Source organism: Corapipo altera, unplaced genomic scaffold, assembly GCF_003945725.1.
Source record: "Corapipo altera isolate COAL_440 unplaced genomic scaffold, ASM394572v1 81, whole genome shotgun sequence".
Lineage (NCBI taxonomy): Eukaryota > Metazoa > Chordata > Aves > Passeriformes > Pipridae > Corapipo > Corapipo altera.
In genome coordinates this window covers 840,576-861,149 of record NW_020884987.1, presented here as the reverse complement: position 1 = coordinate 861,149, position 20,574 = coordinate 840,576, and the positions used below count along the sequence as shown (strand labels likewise).

At 40.5% G+C, this 20,574-nt stretch overlaps 1 protein-coding gene across 13 annotated transcripts in view; it reads left to right on the top strand.

Annotated features, from left to right (window-relative positions):
* PCNT (pericentrin) overlaps positions 1 to 20,574 on the top strand; it is a 78,683-nt gene that overhangs the window by 47,648 nt on the left and 10,461 nt on the right. For 6 of the 13 annotated variants that reach the window (XM_027666174.1, XM_027666177.1, XM_027666172.1 and 3 more), the window contains 15 exons: positions 131 to 151; positions 2,372 to 2,599; positions 3,832 to 4,002; positions 5,200 to 5,352; positions 5,785 to 5,955; positions 6,204 to 7,322; positions 9,691 to 10,218; positions 10,944 to 11,040; positions 11,442 to 11,623; positions 13,817 to 14,014; positions 14,262 to 14,435; positions 15,043 to 15,238; positions 17,068 to 17,281; positions 17,783 to 17,933; positions 19,726 to 20,442. In XM_027666174.1, coding sequence (XP_027521975.1) covers positions 131 to 151; positions 2,372 to 2,599; positions 3,832 to 4,002; positions 5,200 to 5,352; positions 5,785 to 5,955; positions 6,204 to 7,322; positions 9,691 to 10,218; positions 10,944 to 11,040; positions 11,442 to 11,623; positions 13,817 to 14,014; positions 14,262 to 14,435; positions 15,043 to 15,238; positions 17,068 to 17,281; positions 17,783 to 17,933; positions 19,726 to 20,442 — 4,320 coding nt within the window. The remainder of the gene's footprint in view (positions 1 to 130; positions 152 to 2,371; positions 2,600 to 3,831; positions 4,003 to 5,199; positions 5,353 to 5,784; positions 5,956 to 6,203; positions 7,323 to 9,690; positions 10,219 to 10,943; positions 11,041 to 11,441; positions 11,624 to 13,816; positions 14,015 to 14,261; positions 14,436 to 15,042; positions 15,239 to 17,067; positions 17,282 to 17,782; positions 17,934 to 19,725; positions 20,443 to 20,574) is intronic. The other 7 variants (XM_027666179.1, XM_027666175.1, XM_027666178.1 and 4 more) reach the window with 5 other exon arrangements.

The following is a 20,574-nucleotide window of genomic DNA, read 5'->3' as shown; positions in this document are numbered from 1 at the left end:
TTTATAATGAGCCCATGTTTACATATGTTCATTTTTTTGATGCTTGGTTTCAAACATTAACTTTTGCTTTTTTTTTCTTTTTCTTTTTTTTGGTTGGTTGTGTTTTTTCACATAAATGAACATTATACAGAACTATGAATTGATTCTACAGGTATGGAAAACAGCATGAACGTTTAACTTTTCTTTCCTTTTACTTTCAATCCTTTCTAGATCTGCTTTAGCTTTTCTTCCTCCTCTTGATATGTCAAGGTGTGACTTGGAGCTAAGGCTACAGGTTTTAGGGTGGCAGAATTCTTTCAGGGAATGAGGAACTGCTTTCAGTTTAATTTCCTTTGCATAAATAGTTTGTTCTCCTGGCTTATTGCTCAAAGGTATTACAGGCAGTTATTCACTGTACCAGAGCTTTTTGTCATGAAAGGAGAAGTTGAGGTTTGGAGTATATGGAACAAAGATACTGGAATGGTGATGATACTGTGCCTTAGCCTTCAGCTTTTGTTTGTGACCTGGTGTTTACCAAAACTTCAATCTGTAAACTACTTAGTTACATTTCTATCTGTTTATTTATGTATAGTTTATGGAATTGTGTACCTCAGTGTTAGAAAAGCTTGTCTTGTAAGAGCAACCGCATCTTTGATAGAGCAAATTTTCCATGCTGGAGGACGTGGCTGAAAAAATAAACTACTGTAGCTTTGCAACCCCTTTCAGAAAGGATGAAAACTTAACTTGGAGAAAGACACACTAGGATGGTAACTAAGCAAGCGACATTTGTAGGTAGGGTGAGGAATGCAGGCATTCCATGCCAAAAAGGAAACATCAGGATTTGTTTGGTTGTTTAATGCAACTGTAACATCAGGAAGCGCTTAACTTGCTGCAAACCACACCAGTTCAAGTGAACTGCTAATTCCTGCATGTAGCAGCTATAACAAGCTCACAGTTGCCCTCTCTGCTGTTCACTGGGCTCGAGGTATGTGGGAGTGGGATTATTTTGGGGAAAGAGTGCTGGCTGGTATTTGGGAGCTGCAGTGTGCTCCGTGAGGGTGAAGGTTGTGGAAGTGTTTCCTTCCTTAGCTACAGGATTGCAAAACCAGCTTCCTAGCAATGTGGTGTTAAAATCACACTTTTTATGTCTGAAGTGTCATAGTTTTGGGATTCACGTGTCAAAATTTTATAGCATTAGAAAGGTTAGACTTCTAGAATATTTTTCTATACCCAAAAGCTTTACTATAAGGCCTTAACTGTGTTATGCTTAACAGTTGGTCAGTTGCTGATGAGATGAGAAGACAGTAAGATACATACATAATTAAGGAAATGTTTATGTGCCTGTAAGCAGTTGAAAATATGATGTTAATCACTTTTGGTTTTCTTAACCAACCTCTGACACTCTCCATGCTTATTAATTTGACTCTTTTTCTCTATTTGGCTAGAGCGTGTTTTGCTGCTTTAGTAGTATCTGTATAATACTTTAAAGACATAAAGTTCTGTCTTAATGCAAAGAATTTTTATTTTATAATGTCCAAGTGGGATTTGCATCAATTCAGACACTTACTGATGAACAAAGCATTTATTTTGTGAAGTTTCATCTTCCTTGCTCATTGGTGTTGACCAGGTTATTTCTCCTTTCCAACTGCTTTCCTGCCTGAGCTTGCTTTCAATGTGCTTAATGACTTTATCACACCTTGAGGTAGATTCTGTCACGCACACCCACCAAAGCTCCTAGCCTTACCTTCAGCTTGATTACTGGGATGAATGAATGACTGTTTTCCTGCAGCTGTGTATGGTTGGATCTCAGTGAGCTCAAATTCAAAATTGGTATCCTCTTCATATTTAAATGATTTTTGGAAAAAGAAGTACCTGTCCTATGTTGACTCCTGGGAATCTCTATCTCTCTGATTTGTAGGCATTGGGTATGTTACATTGCGTATTTGTCTTTCAGTTCTTGGTATCTTCCTTTAAACAGGAATTCCTTGGAATATTGGAAGAGGGTTCTGAGGTTACAGAAATAAATCTAATGCTGTTCATAATAATTCATGTAGTCTTGGGGTTTTTTTTAATCTTAAAACAAACCTCCCACACCACAAGGCTCCTTTGAGAACATGCCTTCATCTAGTATTTTGTGAGAATACTGCAAATATTAAGAGAGAGTAATCAAATGTCTACCTAAGAGCTGCTGCCTTTGGAAAACAAGATTTCAGAAAGTTAATTTTACTTTTTCATCCTTTCTGTCCACGTCTTGTTTTATTTTCACCTGGGATTTTAACACTTCTTTAGACTGTAGTAAAACTCCACTGCTTTGACGTGAAGTCACTCTTGCTTCCAATTGAAAAAGTTTGTTATATTGCCTGAACGTATGTACACTGTGATTTCTGTATAGGTAGAATCTTTGCAAGCAGAACTAAAGGAGAAGATGGATGATTACAATAAGCTGTTATTAGAAAAGGAGCAAAAACACCAGGAAATTACAGCTCGTGATAAAGAGATAGAAAAACTGGTGGCACAGATCCAAGAGCTGAAGTGCAGCGGTGCTGAGGTCTCCAAGACTGTACATTCATTGGAACAACAGCTGCAGAAAATGAAGAAAGTGGAAACTGAACTGAAACAAGTAATTTTTAAATCCTTATTGAAGCGGGGTTGGCATTATGTGGCAGTGGCTTTGTAGGGGTTATTGGTGGTGCTTGTGACTCCCTGCACCCAGTGGTGAGTTAAACTGGTATATTAATGGCAGATATCACAACCACAGTTTTAAATAAAATCTGGTTTTACATACTCCAAGTCCACTATAGAGACTTATGTACTACTTGTAAGTAGTGTATGCTTATACACTACTAATAAGACTTACTCCAAGTCTTAGTGTAGAGCTTGCTTTTAATAGTTGTCATGCTTGTGTGGTTCAGAGCTGCTCTTGTGCTTGCCTGGAAGTTTCTGAGAAGGTGATGTTACTGAATATTAAACACTGAGGGTCTTCATAAGTCCCTATGTTTAAAGTCATATTATCTTAATCTGTAGCCCTTCTTGCTCTGTGTCTTTAAAGCCAGATCTGTTCACCATGATCTGAAGTTTTTAGTGCTTTGTTACTACTGCAGATTTAATCACAGCTTAGAGATAAGAATTACATTCCATTTAGCAAAAGTATTTGTCTTTGACCAAATATTTGAGTAACTTTTTTTTCTACCATCTTAAAGTAAATGTTCAGTTTCCTGCCAACAGTTTTCCTTGGTTGAGTATTGTTGGGAGCTTTGTAGAGATCTTTTTGCCCACAGTCACATAATAGGAGGTTATAGAGAAGGTGGAGTCAGACTTGGAGGTGCATAGTGAAAGGATGAGAAGATATGAGTATAAACTGCAACAGGGGGAATCCCAATTCAGTGGTAGGGTGAAGGGGTCCTACTGGGGGCAGCCAGATGTTGAAAAAGGGGGCTCAGAGTGGCAGTGATACCTCTGCCGTGTCAGAATGCCCTGAGCAGAGCCAAGTTCGTTCTCCTTTGAGTCAGACGCTGGACCAAGGAGCTCTAAAGACCTTTCCCAGCTTAAGCCTTTCTGTGGTTTTATCCACACCCACAAAAACCATACCCATTCATTTTCTGTCTGCCTTGGATTGGATGGAGACCGTGGTGCTGCTGTTGGCAAGGTTTTTATTAGAAAAAATAAAGGAGTAAAACTTCAGTGAGCTAAAACATTGAATTGTTTTGAATTCCTATTTCTTTATAGGCTGTTGAGATTATGTGCTTTTCCTGTACTGGGTTTGTCAGGGATGCTGAAGTGTTTTGGCAGCATTGTTCTGGTTAGGAAGGTTTCTATATTGACAGCAATAACATGAATATTTTTTTTTTTCAGGATAAAGAGGCATTGCAACAGCAACAGTACAATAACCTGATCCAGATCTCTGCCCTGCAGTCTAAACTGGATGAAGCAAGGCACCGAGTGCCAGTGGATGGCAGTTCTGCCCCTGTGCTGAAGGAGCAGCTACAGGCAGAGCAGGAAGCACTTCAGGCCAAGGAGAGAGAGGTGAGAGCTTTAGTAGAGTCCTTCAGACTCTTGAGTTGCTCTCGTAATTGCATAAATATTGTACACACTTATAGCTGGGAATTTAATTCATTCAAAACCCGAATGATTTAATGTATTAATAAATGTGCCTTCTTAACCAGAATTCTCCGTGCTTTGGCCTTAACTAACCTTCCTTTTTCTTACTTGGTTTTGTATTCATCTCCTTTCCCACTGGAAACTGTCTTGTGATGGTTCTCATCAGCTTTGAGACTGATCAGTATCAGTTGTAAACTGATTTCCCTTTCCTTCCAAAGTTGAAGTGGAGCAGAAGGTAGACAGCTTTTTGTTTGACTTTGAGAATGAGGGATAGCACTTGTCACATTATTTGGAACTTCTGTTGGATTTACATGCACGGATGCATACAAAACCCTGCTGTATGTTTACATTATTATTATTACATAATTATTATAATATCTGTGATATAGAAACATCTGGTCCAGTTCAGGATGTGCAAAGAAGAAAAATGGGATGAACCTCCAGTCAATTGTACACCATTCTTTCAAGAGCAGTACGATAATAAAAATTGATTTCTTACAGATGGGATTTCCATGTCTCTTATGAAGTTTAACTTCAATAGTCAGATTCCCTAAGCCCCTATACCTTGCTACCCATTATGGCAAGAGATGATAAAACCTGTGGATGGCAAAATCACACTGCTTCCACTGCTCTATCAAAAACAGGAATATGTGGTTATTGACTCATCTGTTTGATGTCTCTTACTGGGATTGGCACTTCAATGCTAATTTTTGTCTTCTGGGAGGAGGAGAATGGTGTTTATGTTAACTGCTCATGATTAAGTTGCACATCCAATGCTAATATGTCTCCTATTGTTACTGCAAGCTACATCAGTCAAGCCTTGGTTGTTCACAGTACAGGTTAACATATCTCATGTGAGCAGTTAGTTTTGGGGGTTTTTTTAAAGAAAATGGAAACCCACCTTTGCAGTACTTTGGTTTTACAGATGAGGAGCTGGAATACAAGTTTCTCACTCTGTTTTTATGTCTCAGCTATTCCATTAGTTCAGGTTGATTAGAGTTTAAATCATAGAAATTGCTGAAGTTACTTGTCATTAAGTAAGACAGTGAATGAACTTTTATCTTTTCTACTTAAATAAGAGGACTTAATTGAAACAACTATGCATTTTCTTCTTTTTTTTAGATTGCAAGCTTGCTGGACCAACTACACCAATATAAAGATAACTTGAGCAGCAAAAACGAGGAGATATTGCAGCTGAACTTGCAGTTAGAGATACAAAAAAACCTTAGCACTTCCAGCATCAACCAGCTTCAGGTAGAGAATGCACACTTGAAGGTAGGTTTCCTTAGCTCTAGTGTGCACTGGCTAAAATGTCAGAAAACTTCTATCTTGAGTGTTATAGTCATCATCTCATGATGTTGTAAACAGATAATTGATTTGTTTCTCTTGCCAGGGGAATATTGCATTACTGTTAAACAAGACTAATACTGGGTATTTTAGAACCAAAGCCCACCAATATTTTAGATTCATACTTGTAGCATTATCTTCTACATTTGGTTTAAATCAGAAGCTTGGGTAATTTTCTGGGTTGTGGCAGTCTAATCTGGTGGTACAAACTCAAATAAAATAACTGTAGTTGTGTTCCTGAGTTCTTCAATGTTATAGTACAGAGGAGAATGTTTAAATAAAGCCCCTAGTTCTGTTCTGCCATTAGGTTGAGAGAGGAAGTCAGTCCTTTCTAATGAGATTATTGCTTTTCCTGGACAGGAGGATCTAACAAAACTTCATGTGAAGCAAAGTCAGAACCTAGGTATTAATGATTCCTCAGCTTTGTCATTCCCACAAGCACTACTTGAAGAAAAGAATCAAGAAATCGATCACTTGAATGAGCAGATGAAGAGACTCCAGCTCGAGCTACAGAATGCTCTGGAGAATAAAGTAAGAGTGCTTACTGTATGTTCATTGCTTGATTTTTGGGGGGAAGCAAGGTGAGCAGAATCTTATGGTAAATGAAATCTGTTTGATAACTCTCTTAGGAAAGTAGAGATTATTTTGAGTAGCTACCAGCTGAAGCGTGCGGTTCTTTCTGGTGTTGAACGTGTGATTCAGAAGAAAAATGTAAACTCTATGTGCAATAGTGTTTGTGTCTACATGCAGTAATATTCAGTCATTATCCTTTTGTTTAGGTTGTGGAAGACCAAAAATCTGAAATTGAAGAACTCAAATCACTGGTCGAGCACCTTCGCGTTGACCAGGAGAGGCTGCGCAAGGACAAGGATGAAGAGGTAGAGCAACTCCATGGAGTAATTGAGAAGCTTCAAAAAGAACTGGCACAGTTTGGACCAGTTTGTCATGAAGATAGTGACAACCAAGATGACTTCTATCAGGTTGCATTGGGAAAACCAGTGGAAAACCTTCAGAATGAGTTGAAGAAGGGACTGGTGGATTGTCAGGATGATCCCGATCCAAACAGAAACAGTGCATCACTACTCTCCAAAGTGAGAGAACTTCAGGAGGAACTGGAGCTTGTCTCAGCTGCTAGACAAACTCTGCAGCAGCAACTGGAAGAGAAGGAACTGCAGTTCAAAATGGAAGTGGAAATTCTGGAGAAAAAATGCCAACAGTTGCGAGAGTCATCAGAGCAGTATGTTACAGAGCTAGCCTCTCTGAGAATCCAGCATGAGGCACTTCAGGAAGAATACAGCCTTTCCCAAACACATTTGTCTCAGAGAGAGGTTGAAACAAAGATAACTGAATCTCGAATTCAAGAACTTGAAGATACCGTGAGAGAAAAGGAAGCAAATATTCTAGAGAAGGAGATGCAGATTAAGACAATGGCGGATCAAAGAGAAGCTGACACCACCGAGCTGCAGTATTTAACAGAAAAGGCAGCAGAGCTCCAAACTGAGTTGGAAAAGAAAGATGCAAGTCAGGCACAAGATGTTTATAGTCTTCAATTAGAAGTTTCTAGACTGGATTTCCAGGTGCAAACACTGAATCAGAAAGAAGTAGCTTATTTGAGAGAAATCAAGGAACTACAAGGTAGCACTGTAAAACTGAAAGATCAAATCAAGGCCCATATGAAAGAGCTTGAAGCCTTACGATCGGAAAGAGCTGAAGTTTCTCAGTTGGAGTCACACCAGCTAAAGGAGCAACTAGGTCACAAAGGGACTAACTTTCTCAAACCATTCTGCCAGAGAGAAAGAAAAGGAGTAGTCCTTAAAAAGGGAATGGAGGAATTAGAAGAACTGGAAGCAAATGATGATCAGTCATTCCCTCTACTGGCTTCCCCTACTGCTAAACTGGTATATGATTTGTTTCTTAATAGTATTTTTTTGTTGTATAAAGCCTTAAAGTTTATCCTTCTGTGTGCTGTAAGAAAGGAAGAAGGTGAATACTGTGACATTAAGGATGGCTGTGGTGAGTCAGTTGAAGGGTCTGTCTCTCTCTGTCCTTTCTCCAGCAATAGCTACAAATGGATGCCTGGAAGGACTAAGAATAGGGCAAGCACCCACAGAAACCTTATCCAGCTTTTCTGAGCTGGGTGTGGTTTTGACCATGGATCCTAAGGTATGTTTTGGGTGTAGATTACAAGGAGATGGCAGTGGGGGAGCTGCAGGGGGCCCAGGGCTGCTCCATGCTGGGCACAGCTATGTCCACCACAGGACACAGCCAAGCCCACTATCCATATATGTAGCACTGCCTGAAAAAACATATTTCAGAGACCAAAATGCTGGACAGGCAGTGAGGAGTAAGAGGGGGAAAAAGTGTGAGAAAGAGCCCATGGAAAAGACCATGCTAGAGCAGAGGTTAGAAGCAAGAGGAGTTTGGGATCAATGAGCAAGCCTGGGAGAAAAGGTGGGAGGGAGCTCTTTCAGTATTTGTCTTTGTTTCGTGCCATCCAGCTGCATTTGAGTGGCAATAGGTTAAATATGTATTCCTCAAGTACAATCTATTTTACCTGTGAGAGTAGTTAGTAGGTGATATACTTTTCTTTTTCTCCATCCATGAGCTCTTTCCATCATATTTTTTCCCTCTTGATCTGTTGAGGAGGGAGACTGAGAGTGCAGCTGGGTGGGCATCTGCAAGCCAACCAAGGTCAACCCACCCTGAGCTACCAAGACTGTGTTTACCATCCTTTATGGCTGTATTGGAGAACTACTTGAAAATACTTAGTTTCCTTTTTTTTTTTAGGAATCTGACTCTTTCTTGTAATTATTCTGAATCTTTCCTAGAACCAGTTGCTCCAAATAACCTGATCTTATTAAACTCAATCACTCAATTTTAGAGAGCAGTAGGACCCAGGTGACCCTTTTTTCAAAGAGCTGTCATGCATTGACTTACCATCTTTTAAGGCTCACTTATAGAGGTGATAAGTGTTAGTAAGAGGGCTTGTATGAAAAAAGAGTTTGAGTGCTTATGCGGATTTTGGGGGTCCTGATTGGCAGTATGATATGGATATAAACGTTCAAGGTAGTTGACTTATTTAAAGAAATTATAGGATAATTAACATGTAAAATGACGTGTTAATTCTTAAAGCGGAATGAAGAGCGTAGCTGTGCAAAATGTGACCATTCCTGGTGCTTGTGTTTTTATCTACCTAGAAGTTCTAGTTTGCATCAGTGCCATTTGCCTAGGGGATACTGTATATTTAGGGTCTGTCCCAGAAATCCCTCAGGAAAAGGAAACAGGTGGGAAGAGTGTTGAATGACCTATGCAGACTAATATACTTCAGACCACTGAATGTGTCTGTACAAGGCAGCAGACTTCTGTCTGATGGCTACTGGACCATGTTGCTTATACAGGTAGGGATTGTTAGATCCCTGTTTAAGGAACACAAGTAACTTAGGGTTCAGTGAAGAGAGAGCTGGTAAAATTTTGAGGGACATAGAGCTTTGCTGGAATTCTGGGAGCAGTTAAATGATTTAAAAATAATTTTTCGAGTAGAAACTCAGATCCTGAAATGTTTAATTGATGTCTATATGTCAGTATTATGTATTTCCATAGTTTAAGTGTTAAGAGTTTTAAAGTAGGCTGAAGAGGGATGGTCATCAAAGTTGGAGAATGTTGAGTCAAAGTAAGTAAACTATTGTGTCTTCAAGCATTCATTACAATAGACTTTTCCCTATGGATCTACTCATCCCAGTATTGGAAAAAGTACAATATTGGCAACATTCTTAGAGGAGCAAAGAACCCTCATACTGTTTTCCTTGGATTCAAAAGTGGAAACAGTGTGAAAATCAGGAAATGTATTAAAATGAAAGCTGGAGGAGCAGTGAGAAGAGGGAAGTACTTGCAGCCAGCACTAGGCTTAAAATAGGCTAGGACTTAGCTAAGAGGGATGATTAACACAAAAGGATTAAGGTGATGGTCTGAGATGAGAGAGAAAACAACTATTCACTGTATCTGACAATGTAAGAGGTATGGAGGATGAAATCAAATTTCCATGTTGACAGGTTTAAAGTAAACTAAAATATCTTCTCAAATAGTGCATCATTTAGACTCAGCCACAGAATTGAAGAGGTCAAAATTTTAGCTTAAAATTACTTAGATGAAGCACCTGAAGGGAAAAATCACCCAATTTTAAAAGATCTTTTTTAAACACATGTTTCTCAGTTTGTAAAATCATATTCAAATTCCATTAAACAATTAATATGTGTTATTTCATTGTAGGAAAAAGATGAAGTTCTGTTCGACTTGACAACTCACAGCACAAATCCAAAAACTCAGATTAAGCAATCACAAGAAAACATCTTGCTTCAGGAGTTGGACGTGATCTACAGCTCTGAAGAGGATCAAGATTTGAAAAAGCATTGCCAGCAAATGCTGGAAATTCGTCAAACACCTGACTCTCCAAAACACAATTTGGACATAGACAAAGACATTTCAAAAGACTTTCAGAATTTAGTTGCAAGTATGTGTTCCTGGGGCTCGCCTGAAATCATGAGAAAACAAGATTCAAGCATGGAACTTCAACCAGTACTTCACCTGACACCCTTTTCAGAAGTTGAAAACACAGATTTTGAAATTATGCACACAAGGTCATCCCTGCAAGGAGATAATTCTGTATCACTGGGATATTCTAGGCTGGCTGACAATGGCAGTGGGGATGCAATGATGGGAGTAGACAGAAAATCTCCAACTTTCTCTGAAAGCACCTATTCTGTTGATGATGACGAAGACATGCGGAAGAAGATTTTGGTAAGTGTTATTTCAAGTCTGGTTTAATTCTTATTAAACAAGACTGCTCAGCTCTGTCCCCCTGGGATCCTTGATGGGCCACTGACTCCAAGGAGTAGAAACCTACACAGTGCTGGGGGTGGGTCCAGTAATGTTGTTAATTCCTCTCTTACTGTGATAATAACTGATAAACTTGATAAAGTTTATCAACTTGATAAAATGTGATAACACTTCATGTGCCAGAATTGAGCTAAAACCTGTAAAACCTTTGCTACCACAGTACTCAGTGTACTGAAACAGCTCCCCACTTACAAATATCTGTTGTTGAGTGTTAGCAGTCTCTTTCAAAATTGGAGAATAGAGGGATTTTTTTTAATGGAAATATTTTAGATATTATATATGTATATATATATTTATATATTGTCTATATCCTGTAATTTCACAGGAAGATAAAGTCTGTACTTAAGAAAATTTATTTTCAGTTGTACATTTTTGTGCCTTGCTTTTGAGGGGCAATTAAATATAAATGCATGTCTGTTTCTTAAGACTGTTAAAAGAGGGAAAAATTGAGATGGAATGGCTTCCAGAGAGCACCAGGGTTGCATTCATCATGGTATTTGCCATTTCTAATATTATGATCAAGTAGGCATTTGCTGAGATGTGCACTAGTAACAAAGTTATCATGAATGCAGAAAACAACAGCTGGACTCAGAAAACTAAATAAATGTGAAAATTTTATTTCCAAGCAGATGAGAGAGGCTGATAACCTGACTTTAACCCCTTCTGATTTACAAGATGATGTAAGATCAAGAGCATCTGTGATGAGCAGTGGATGTGGCAGCAGTAAGTTTAACTTTGTAGATTCCTTTCACCTTATGTTAACTTTATTATAAAAACATTATGTTTCCTCTTTTTCCCATTTTTTTTTTACTTTTAGGTCTTTTATTGGAAACCTGTGCCTCTGGCAGGGTGTTCTTTGTTTAGAAACATTTGTATATTTGTGCCTGCTTTTACCTTCTCATCTTCATATACTGAAAAGGGAGCAGGGGGCTCGAGTCCTGATTTTTAACTACAACACTTTCTCTGGTGCTAAACACAACTTCCTGCCTTTTAACTTAAGTTAGTTAAAATCTTAACCAACCAACTTGATCTGACCCTACATTCAGACTGGGAGAAGATATCATGGTTATTTTGCAAGTGGTTGTTCTGGTTTCAGGTTCCTTTCATATTTATAACACTTGTGGGCGTGGGGGGGTTGTCTGTTCCTTCAGATACCAGCTCAAATTTGGCAACTAAACTAAAGCAGGAGCTCCAAACATCAGACCACCTAGATGCCAGTGTCATGGCTTATCTACGGTACCGTGGAGTGTTCCCAGATATTATGGAATCAGTGAAAGAGAAGGAAGTACTTTCACCACAACTGAAGGTAATGTATGATTAATACAAGCAGAGCAGCAGATTAAAACTGGACAGCGAAAATGAAGTGCTAACAGGAAAGGGAGTTGACTGCTACATTTACACTGAAAACTGCTCTGTAATGCTTTAAACTTTGAGTTGGTTATGGTTTTTGAGTCATTTTTCATCTCTTGTGGTAAAATTACTGGCATTTGCTTGTGCTTGCTGCAACTGAACTAGTTTTGCTAGGACAGCACTGGTGATGTTTCAGAATGTGGTGGTTCAAGGCCTGGTTGATCTGTTTTATGGGTTTGTCTTGGAGGCTTCACAGAAAGCTGTTTCAGAAGCAACCATAGCTAGCTGAGATCATACTGCCCTGCCTGTTCTTGTCATTCTGATGTGATGGAGAGCTGTGGAAACACCTTTGCAAGGTGTGGAGGGATATTTCAGAGTCAGTTCAAGGAGCATGAGGAATACACAGAAGACTAAGCAGTGAGTGCTCACTCTAGACAGAAAGGCAAGTTGAGGAAAGTGTGTGCCTGGCATTCTTTGGTTTGGTGAACAAGCTGAACAAGCTCTCAGCCATTCCAAGAATTCCAGCTGTGGAAAGGGAGAAATTCTCACCTATGAGGCTGATAAGTGCAGTAGGTTATAGTGAGTTCTTGAGTAATAAGAAACTAGAAGAAATACACTTCCTAGAAAGTGAGTGCTGCCTATTAATACACTTAGCAGGTTCTTGCAGCTTGCTCAGCACAGTGTAGGAAGATTTGTGCAGTGCAGTAAGGCAGTGCAGGGGCAAGGCAAGCCTGAATTCAAACTCACTTCAGCTGACTGACACAGAACTCACAGGATAAAGGAGACTGGGCCTTCATTGCTGCTCGAGTCAGAAGGAGGAACCTTCCCCTGCCCTCTACAGGGCCCCTTCATAACAGACATGATGCTCTAGGGTTGGAGAAGGAAGAGCATGTGGAGTAACTGGAGTGATCCAGGGAAAGCCAACCATGCAAAGCTGGTGCAACCACCTGCTGGCATTAGAACCAGTGCTACCAGAAAAGCACATAAGGTGTTTATTAATTGGAGATTCCTTACTGAGAGGCACTGAAGCACCCAGTGAGGGCTGTGGGGCACTGGCACAGTTTGTGCAGGGAGGTGGTAGATCCCTAGAAGCATTCAAAATTAGGTTGGATGGGGCTTTGAGCAAAGTGAACTAATAGAAGATGTCCCCCGTGCCCGTGGCAGGGGAGGTGGACTAGATATGGTCTTTAAAGGTCCCTTCTAACTGAAAACCATTCTATGATTCTGTATCTAAAAAAACAATAATTCTCTAAAGCGTCATCTCAGAGACGTCATAGAAGAGTGAATTTTATTTTACCTTAAGTAACAGATTTATTTTTTTATTTAGTTTCTTTTATGGATCATCAATCTAGACTTTACTGGCTCTAAGATCTGAGTGCATATTCCAGTACTAAATGTTCCGTTTGAACATTTTACTTGTGCTTCTGATGTTATTGTTCACTAAAGGTTTTATTGGTTCTTGAAGTAATCACTATTTCAGTTCCAGTGATGGAAAAGCAACTCAAGTTGGTTCAAAAGTTAAGTCATTCAAATGAGTACAAGGAAAGAATATCAAGAGTTAAAGAAAAGTACTCTGTTGTTGTTGTTGTTGTTAAAGTGAGTAGCAGTGAGGAACAGCTTCACATGGAAGCTGGCATATTTCTAATGAGATGTGTGTAAGAAAAGGACCTAAATCTCCAGTGACCTTCCTTGAAAAGAGGCCAGGAAACATCACATAGCTTGTGAAGAGAGAATTTATTTAAAATATATTATTTGGCCTGACAGTGTCAGAGGAAACAATTTCCACTGTGTAAATTATTAAAACTGATTATTTTGGGAGATGTTATTTGTACATAATCGGCTAAATTAAGCCAAAGTTGTCTAAATACATAATTCAGTTTTCTGGTGGTTTAGCTACATGGCTTCAGACATGACAGAATTTCATTTATTCCCAGGAAGGTTAGCTAAATAGTTCAGAAATGACAAAGTGAAAGTACAGCCCTCTGGCATAATTGTATATTAATAATTTATGCTTAATTGCATATTAGCGTGTTGATGTACACAACCACCTTATTTTTGTAGTGCTATCCCATCCTGTTCTTACACTCTCTCACGATGCTGATACCTGTTTCCATTTCTGGTTTGTTTGTTTGTTTTTTTACCTTCTCAGACTGTGCTGAAGATGGTATACGAGGAGAGCCGCAAAATATTGGCTTTGTCAGAACATCCCTTTGGTTTCAGGGAGCTGAAGGACGTTCCTCAGACCCAAGCGGTGGTGGAGGGCTGGCGGAAGGAGGGCTTAGCCCTGCTGGATGCTATACAGTCCCTGAGAGATTACCTTGGCAAGGTGGCAGAGAGAGGAGACAAGGTATGGCAATCAAATATCCTTTAAAGCAACGTAACCTGTTTTTTTATGTACAGAAATGTATATTGTTATGAGGTTTGTGTGTGTGTGTTAGGAGTAAGGGACTCTTCCTTTCTGAGATTCAAACAGTACTCTTTAAACACTTTTGGTCTGCTTAAGTTAACAGGTATACTCTTACACAGTAAAGGTATGAAAGACACTGGGTTAGAGATTGAGAGAGATGCCATTTAAAAAAGAATTATTTTAACAGGAAACTTCAGGTGTTGCTGCTGACTGGAGAGGAGAGCTTCTGCAAGCAGTACAGAGCGTGTTTGAGAAGGAGAGAAGTGTGTTGCAAATTGACTTGAAGTCTCACTTCTCCAATCCTGCATCTGGTGATGCGGGTTCATTAATGGAAAAACTGGAGTATATAATGAAACAACAAGTAAGAAAATCTCTTAAAGTGTTCTGCCCATAAATAACTTCTTTATTCCCTGTTATTTCTTTTAAAGTTGTGTTTTGGTTTTTTTATTATTGCTTCTGTTGTTAAATCTTATCTTGTGTATTAAAACAGATGGTGTGGGATCAGTAGGCTTTTAGAGTCTCTGCTTTCGTACCATTTTTCCCAGACTTTGCACATTGTGCTATGAAGCCTATTGGTTATTTTAGCTGACTCCAGAAAGGCTGGAATAGTGAGTAAGAAATATTTGATAGAATTCTTTCCTTCCCTCCCATTTATCTAGAGCTTCACAGACCTCTCTTGCCAAGGATATATATCGAACTAATTCTGAATCTGGGATTTTTTTTGCTGATAATGTTTAGTTTTTAGGTTGTGGCCAGATGGTCTGTAGTAACTGTTATGTATTTAACAATGTAAAGCAAGTGAAGTGGGGGTTTCCTTACATAATGTTAACATTTTGAGTTAATATGAAGCATATACAGTGCTTTTGTATAAAACTTGTACTGCTGCTGGAACCCTTTCCTTAGAGTTTATCTTTGCAGAACACATGGAAATAGCCTTGTGGATTGAACAGGCCTTGGTTTGTTTCCAGGAGGAGCAGAGGCAGATGGTTGTAGAGCACCTTTTCTCCTCGGACCGGAATAGCTTGCTCTCGGAAATCCAGGACCTCCGAGCTCAGCTCCGCATGACACACCTGCAGAACCAGGAGAAGCTCCAGCAGTTACAGGAAACTCTTACCAATGCAGAAGATCACGGGAACAAACAGGAGCACCACCTTCGGAGGAAAGGTAACTCTTATTATCTGTCTGCTGTGTCAGTTCTTTCTGACTTCTGTGTCAGTTCCTTTTTGCCTTGAAGGTAAAAGGCAAAAAAAGATGTTTTGCAAAGAAGCAGGTGCTGTACAGTTCTTCAGTTTTACTAATGCACTCAGGTTGCCTACGATGTGAGCAGAGGAAGGGATTTTTCTTTCTAATATCAGTAGTAAAGACAAATCTGTGAAAAGAAAAGAGAAAGCCAGGCAGAGAGGGACCTGGGAGTTTGGATTGATAAGAAGCTGAACATGAGCCAGCAGTGTGCCCAGGTGGCCAAGAAGGCCAATGGCATACTGGCCTGTATCAGGAACAGTGTGGCCAACAGGTCCAAGGAATTGATTCTTCCCCTGGACTCAGTGTTGGTGAGACCACCCCTGGAGTGCTGTGTCCAGTTCTGAGCCCCTCAGTTCAGGAGGGACATTGAGGGGCTGGAGCAGGTCCAGAGGAGAGCAACAAGGCTGGTGAAGGGACTGGAGCACAAGTCCTGTGAGGAGAGGCTGAGGGAGCTGGGGCTGTTCAGCCTGGAGGAGGCTCAGGGGAGACCTCCTCACTCTCTACAACTCCCTGAAAGGAGGGTGTAGCCAGGTGGGGGTTGGTCTCTTTTCCCACGCAACAATCAGCAAGACAAGAGGGCTCGGTCTTAAGCTGCGCCAGGGGAGGTTTAGGTTAGATATTGGAAAGAATTTCTTTCCAGAGAGGGTGGTCAGTCATTGGAATGGGCTGCCCAGGGAAGTGGTGGATTCTCCGTCCCTGGAGGTTTTTAAGACAAGACTGGATGTGGCATCAGTGCCATGGTCTAACAACTGCAGTGGTAGTGGATTAAGGGTAGGACTTGATGATCTCGGAGGTCCCTTCCAACCCAGCTGATTCTATGATTCTATGAAACTTTAAAATCGCCTGAAGCAATAGAAGCCTGTATGCAAGTAGTGCATACAGGAGACAACGCAGTAAGGACAGTAAAATACCCCTGTTTGTTTTCAGGAAATTGTTTATATATATGTTTGCTAGTATGGAATCACAGAATCATTTAGGTGGGATAAGACCTTTAAGGTCGTGGAGTCCAGTCATAAACTTAACACTGCCAAGCCCACCCCTAAACCATGTGCCTGACTAAATAAGCAAGCCTGGTTTTCACTGCAGGTTCCCTTTAGATAATAAAGAAACCAAATGCAAGTGTCCTTGATCAAATAAACATATCTCCTCAAAGCAAAGCACTGCTTTTTCCTTGTTTTTGTTTTTTCCTTTACTATCATTCAGCATTCAACCACTTAAAAACTTATTAATACCAACAAATGCACTGTCCAATAGAGGGAATTCTCTGGAAGTCCAGAAGTTTATTGCTAATTTTGTTTACAATAAACATATTTACATTACATAATACTGCAGACATAGGTACATTCATAATGACAACCTCCAAATTTGGGGAAAGTTGTTTCTACTACTGAACAGAGCTGGCAAAAGATAGGTTTTATTTAGTGACTCGTGCCATAAAATAGGTCTGTAAGTGGATAGGTTTGCTTGGGGTTTAGAACCCATTAGTAACAGGTTACTTACAGTATATCACAATCACAGAGTCATAGTCTCACCCAGCTCTCATGTTCTGCTCACTTTGCTTGGGGTCCATTAGCAGCAGAACTGCAGTGTGTTTGTGCATCTTTCCTTTCATGTTTTGAAAGAAATTAATTCTCCAGACAAGAACACTTTAATACAGCTGATTTTTTTTTCCCCCCCAATTTGAATTAGTGTGACATAATATTGTCAATTTATCTATAATATAAATAAGTGTTAATGTTTTCTTCTCCTAGTTGAATTATTGGAATATAAGCTTCAGCAGGAAAAATCTATTGTAAGTGACTTGCAGAGGTCTCTCTCTGAAGAGCAGAAAAGAGCCTCTGGAACATGTGATCTCCTGAACCAAGAAAAAGTAGCCCTGAAATCAACACTTCATGAAAGTAAGCAAGAGAACGAAAGGTTGCAGAAATCCCTGGAAGAGCTTCAGAGGGAAATAAATCAGTTACGGTGAGAAGTAGATTTATTAATTTATTTGATTTATCAGCAGGTCTGAGAGAGCTTTGTAGTAATTGGACACACAAATGGCTTAACACTTGGAAACATAGGGAGGAAAACTAACCTCTCTCACTTTTCTGGGATATGTTTTCTTTACTAGCTTCTGTCATTCCGGGGTATGTTTCCTTCCCCACTCCCTTCCTAGTGTATGCCAATGTTTTTCTTTCCTCTCACAGGGCAACAGCTTTGCTCTGCCAGGACAAATAACTTCTCCCTATCTTAGTTGTTACTAAATAGAGCAATTCTTCTAGCTTGGCTTGCAGGGAGGTAAATGATTTCAGATGCTAAATAGTTGCGACTTGAAAACTGACTCTCTTTAGAAAGAGCAGAAACCACCTTCAAGAAACAAATCAATAGACCAACTCAGAGAAAACAACCCAAAATGTCATGTTGGTAGTTGCTGGTGAAGGATGTTTTGTTCTGAACACAGATATGTCATTTTGAACTTGGCAGTTTTGAACTGGAAAAGAAAGGAAAGGATTTGGCAGCTGCACTTGGAGACTTGCAGGCTGAACAGCTGAAGGAATCTGAGCTCCGAGTTTGGTTTGAGGAACAACAGCGTCAGCACAGGAAAGCAGAGGATGAAAAGACAAAGGCTCTGGAGGTAACGCCCAGTTCCCTTGGGGCATAGAGTTAACTAGCAGGTTATTTATGCAGTCTTTTTTTTTGTTTAGTAACTGTTAGCCTCCCCCAAAACTCTTCTGAATGTGCACAGCACATTTTTTTCACAGAATTAAAGCTTTCAGTTACTTTCATTAATTGCACGTGCAGAAATAAACCAGAATTGTAAACCTTTCCCCCCCCACACATCTTCTTAGTGTTTTTCCCTTTCCCATTTTCTGTTTTCAGCTGTTGTGTACTGCCCCTTGCTGACCAGGGACAGCCAGATTCTGCAACTGTGGAACTGCACCTTTAGTTCCAGAGCAAACTTGCCATAAGGGTGTGACGTGTATGATCATTGAGATTATAAGGAAGACCACCCATTGATACATAGGCTTGGCAGAGAGCAACTGGAGCCTTTCCAATATAACATTCATTTTAGGAGGTTAACCAAAGTCTTGTTCCCTTCTAAATTGAACAGAAAACTAATGAACAGCTTTCTCTCCAAGACTGTGATAGCAATGACTCAGTGCTTTTAAAAAGCCTACAATGACTGGAAAAGGAAGAAAATTTAACATAAACTATTTTTTAAACTTAAATCCCCAAACTAATCTCTATCAAAGAACTCCAAACAATTCTAATTAAATGCTGTGAGGAGACACAATTCTGACTATTTCCTTGTAGCCTGGCTTCTCCCATCCCCTTTCTGGTAGGTGTTTAGGTTTGTGGATGGGTTTTGTTGGGATTTTTGTTATTGCTGCTTGGTAGGACATGCTGCTTACATCCTCCATCTTTTTGGAAAGCTACTCATGCAGGGAGGGCAGAGACCAGGAGAAAAGTGCATTACCCCAAGGGTAGTTGTACAGCAGATTAGTCTGGCTTTCACAAATCGTCTCTTGAAGCCCTGTTATGGAATGGGGCTGCTGCCACTTGGCATCTGACCTGGCTTTCTAGGAGAGGAGAGGTGGTACTGGGAGGGAGAGGCAGAGTAAACCCCCCTCCTAGGGCAGCAGTGCTATGTCTGACTGTCTGCAAGTGCCCTGGAACTGCCCCTTCAGTCCCTGCCTTTCCTTCTGAAGAGAGGCTGGCTCCCAAAATGGACTTAGGGATGGATTTTAAACTGAAAGAGGGTAGATTCAGATTAGGAATAAAAAAGAAATTCTTCTTCCCTGTGAGGGTGGTGAGGCCCTGGCACAGGTTGCTCAGAGCAGCTGTGGCTGCCCCGTCCCTGGAAGTGTCCAAGGCCAGGTTGGACGGGGCTTGGAGCAACCTGGGCTAGTGGAAGGTGTCCCTGCCCACGGCAGGGGAGTTGGAATGAAATGGTCTTGAAGGTCCCTTGCAACTTAAACCATTCTGTGATTATTTTTTTCAGTCTCTGTGCTTTAAAAGATGGGCTGCAAAATCCCAAGGTTTTACATCTACTCTTACTGCTTAGATTTTTCTTTTTAAAACAACATGAGTTATTGCTGCTTCAGATGTCACTTATTAATGGGACTGAGTGATGCAAAGAATAGTGATTTCCTAGTGAGGCTCTTACTAATTGAAGAAGAAATAATGTACTGGCAAATATATTAACATGACAATCTTTGGGTTTGTTACTTGGTGCCAGGTTGCTAACGGGCATTTTTCTGTCACTCCTAGTTTTAAATTAATCTTTTAATAGCTGAACTACTCTATTGTACGTCTTGAATATCTTCCTGGTTAAAACAGGAGGCTGAAAATTGCCGAATGCCAGCCAGCCCCACAAATGAGTGCTTGTATTGGAATACTGATGTGTTCTCCCCTGTCCTACCCAGGAACTGCAGGCTGCCCTGGATGTGCAGGTGGTGCAGAATCGGCAACTAGTCGTGTCCTTGGAGCACGAGAAAACAGTGACCGATAATCTCCGCAAGGAGCTGCAGATCGAGCACTCCCGCTGTGAAGCACTGCTGTCCCAGGAACAGACCAAACTCCGGGAGCTACAGAAAAACTTGGATGCTGAGAAGAACCGTTCATTGGAGCTCCTGGATTCCTTGAACCACGAACGTGTTTTGACAGAGCAGTTGAGCATGAGAGTGAAAGAAGGTGCTTCCTGTCAGCACAGGGAGCTGCTGCTGGAACAAGCCTTCGTCCAAGAGCTCCAAGCCCAGCTGGAAGAAGAGAGGTCCCGGACTGTGGAGCTAGCTGCTGTTATTGAGAAGATGCACCAGAAGGCCATTCAGTCCAAAAGGCAGCTGGAGGCTGAGGTACAGATGTGCTGTGAGGAGACCCAGAAGGAGAGGGAGGTCAGTGACAAACTGCGAGCCACACTGGAGTCTCTTCAGGCTCAAAAGCAAGAGGTGATCCGTTCCTTGGAGGCCCAGAAGGAAAGAGAGGCCAAGATGAAAGCTGACTGGGAACAACTGCAGTCACTCTTCAAGATGCTGAAAGAGCAAGATAAGCATAAGAAAGAGGAGAGGGAGAGAGAGTGGAGACAGCAGCAACAGACAGAGCTAGAGAAACAGAAGGACTGGCAGAGAGATCAGGAGAGAATGGTGAGAATGTCTCTATGAGTCTTGGCTTAGATTGAAAAAGCCACCCATTGGGATTTAGCCCTGTGGATGATGTTCTTTAATTGAAATGTTTCCCTCTGTTAAACAAAGCATTCTTGAAAACGCATTAGATGA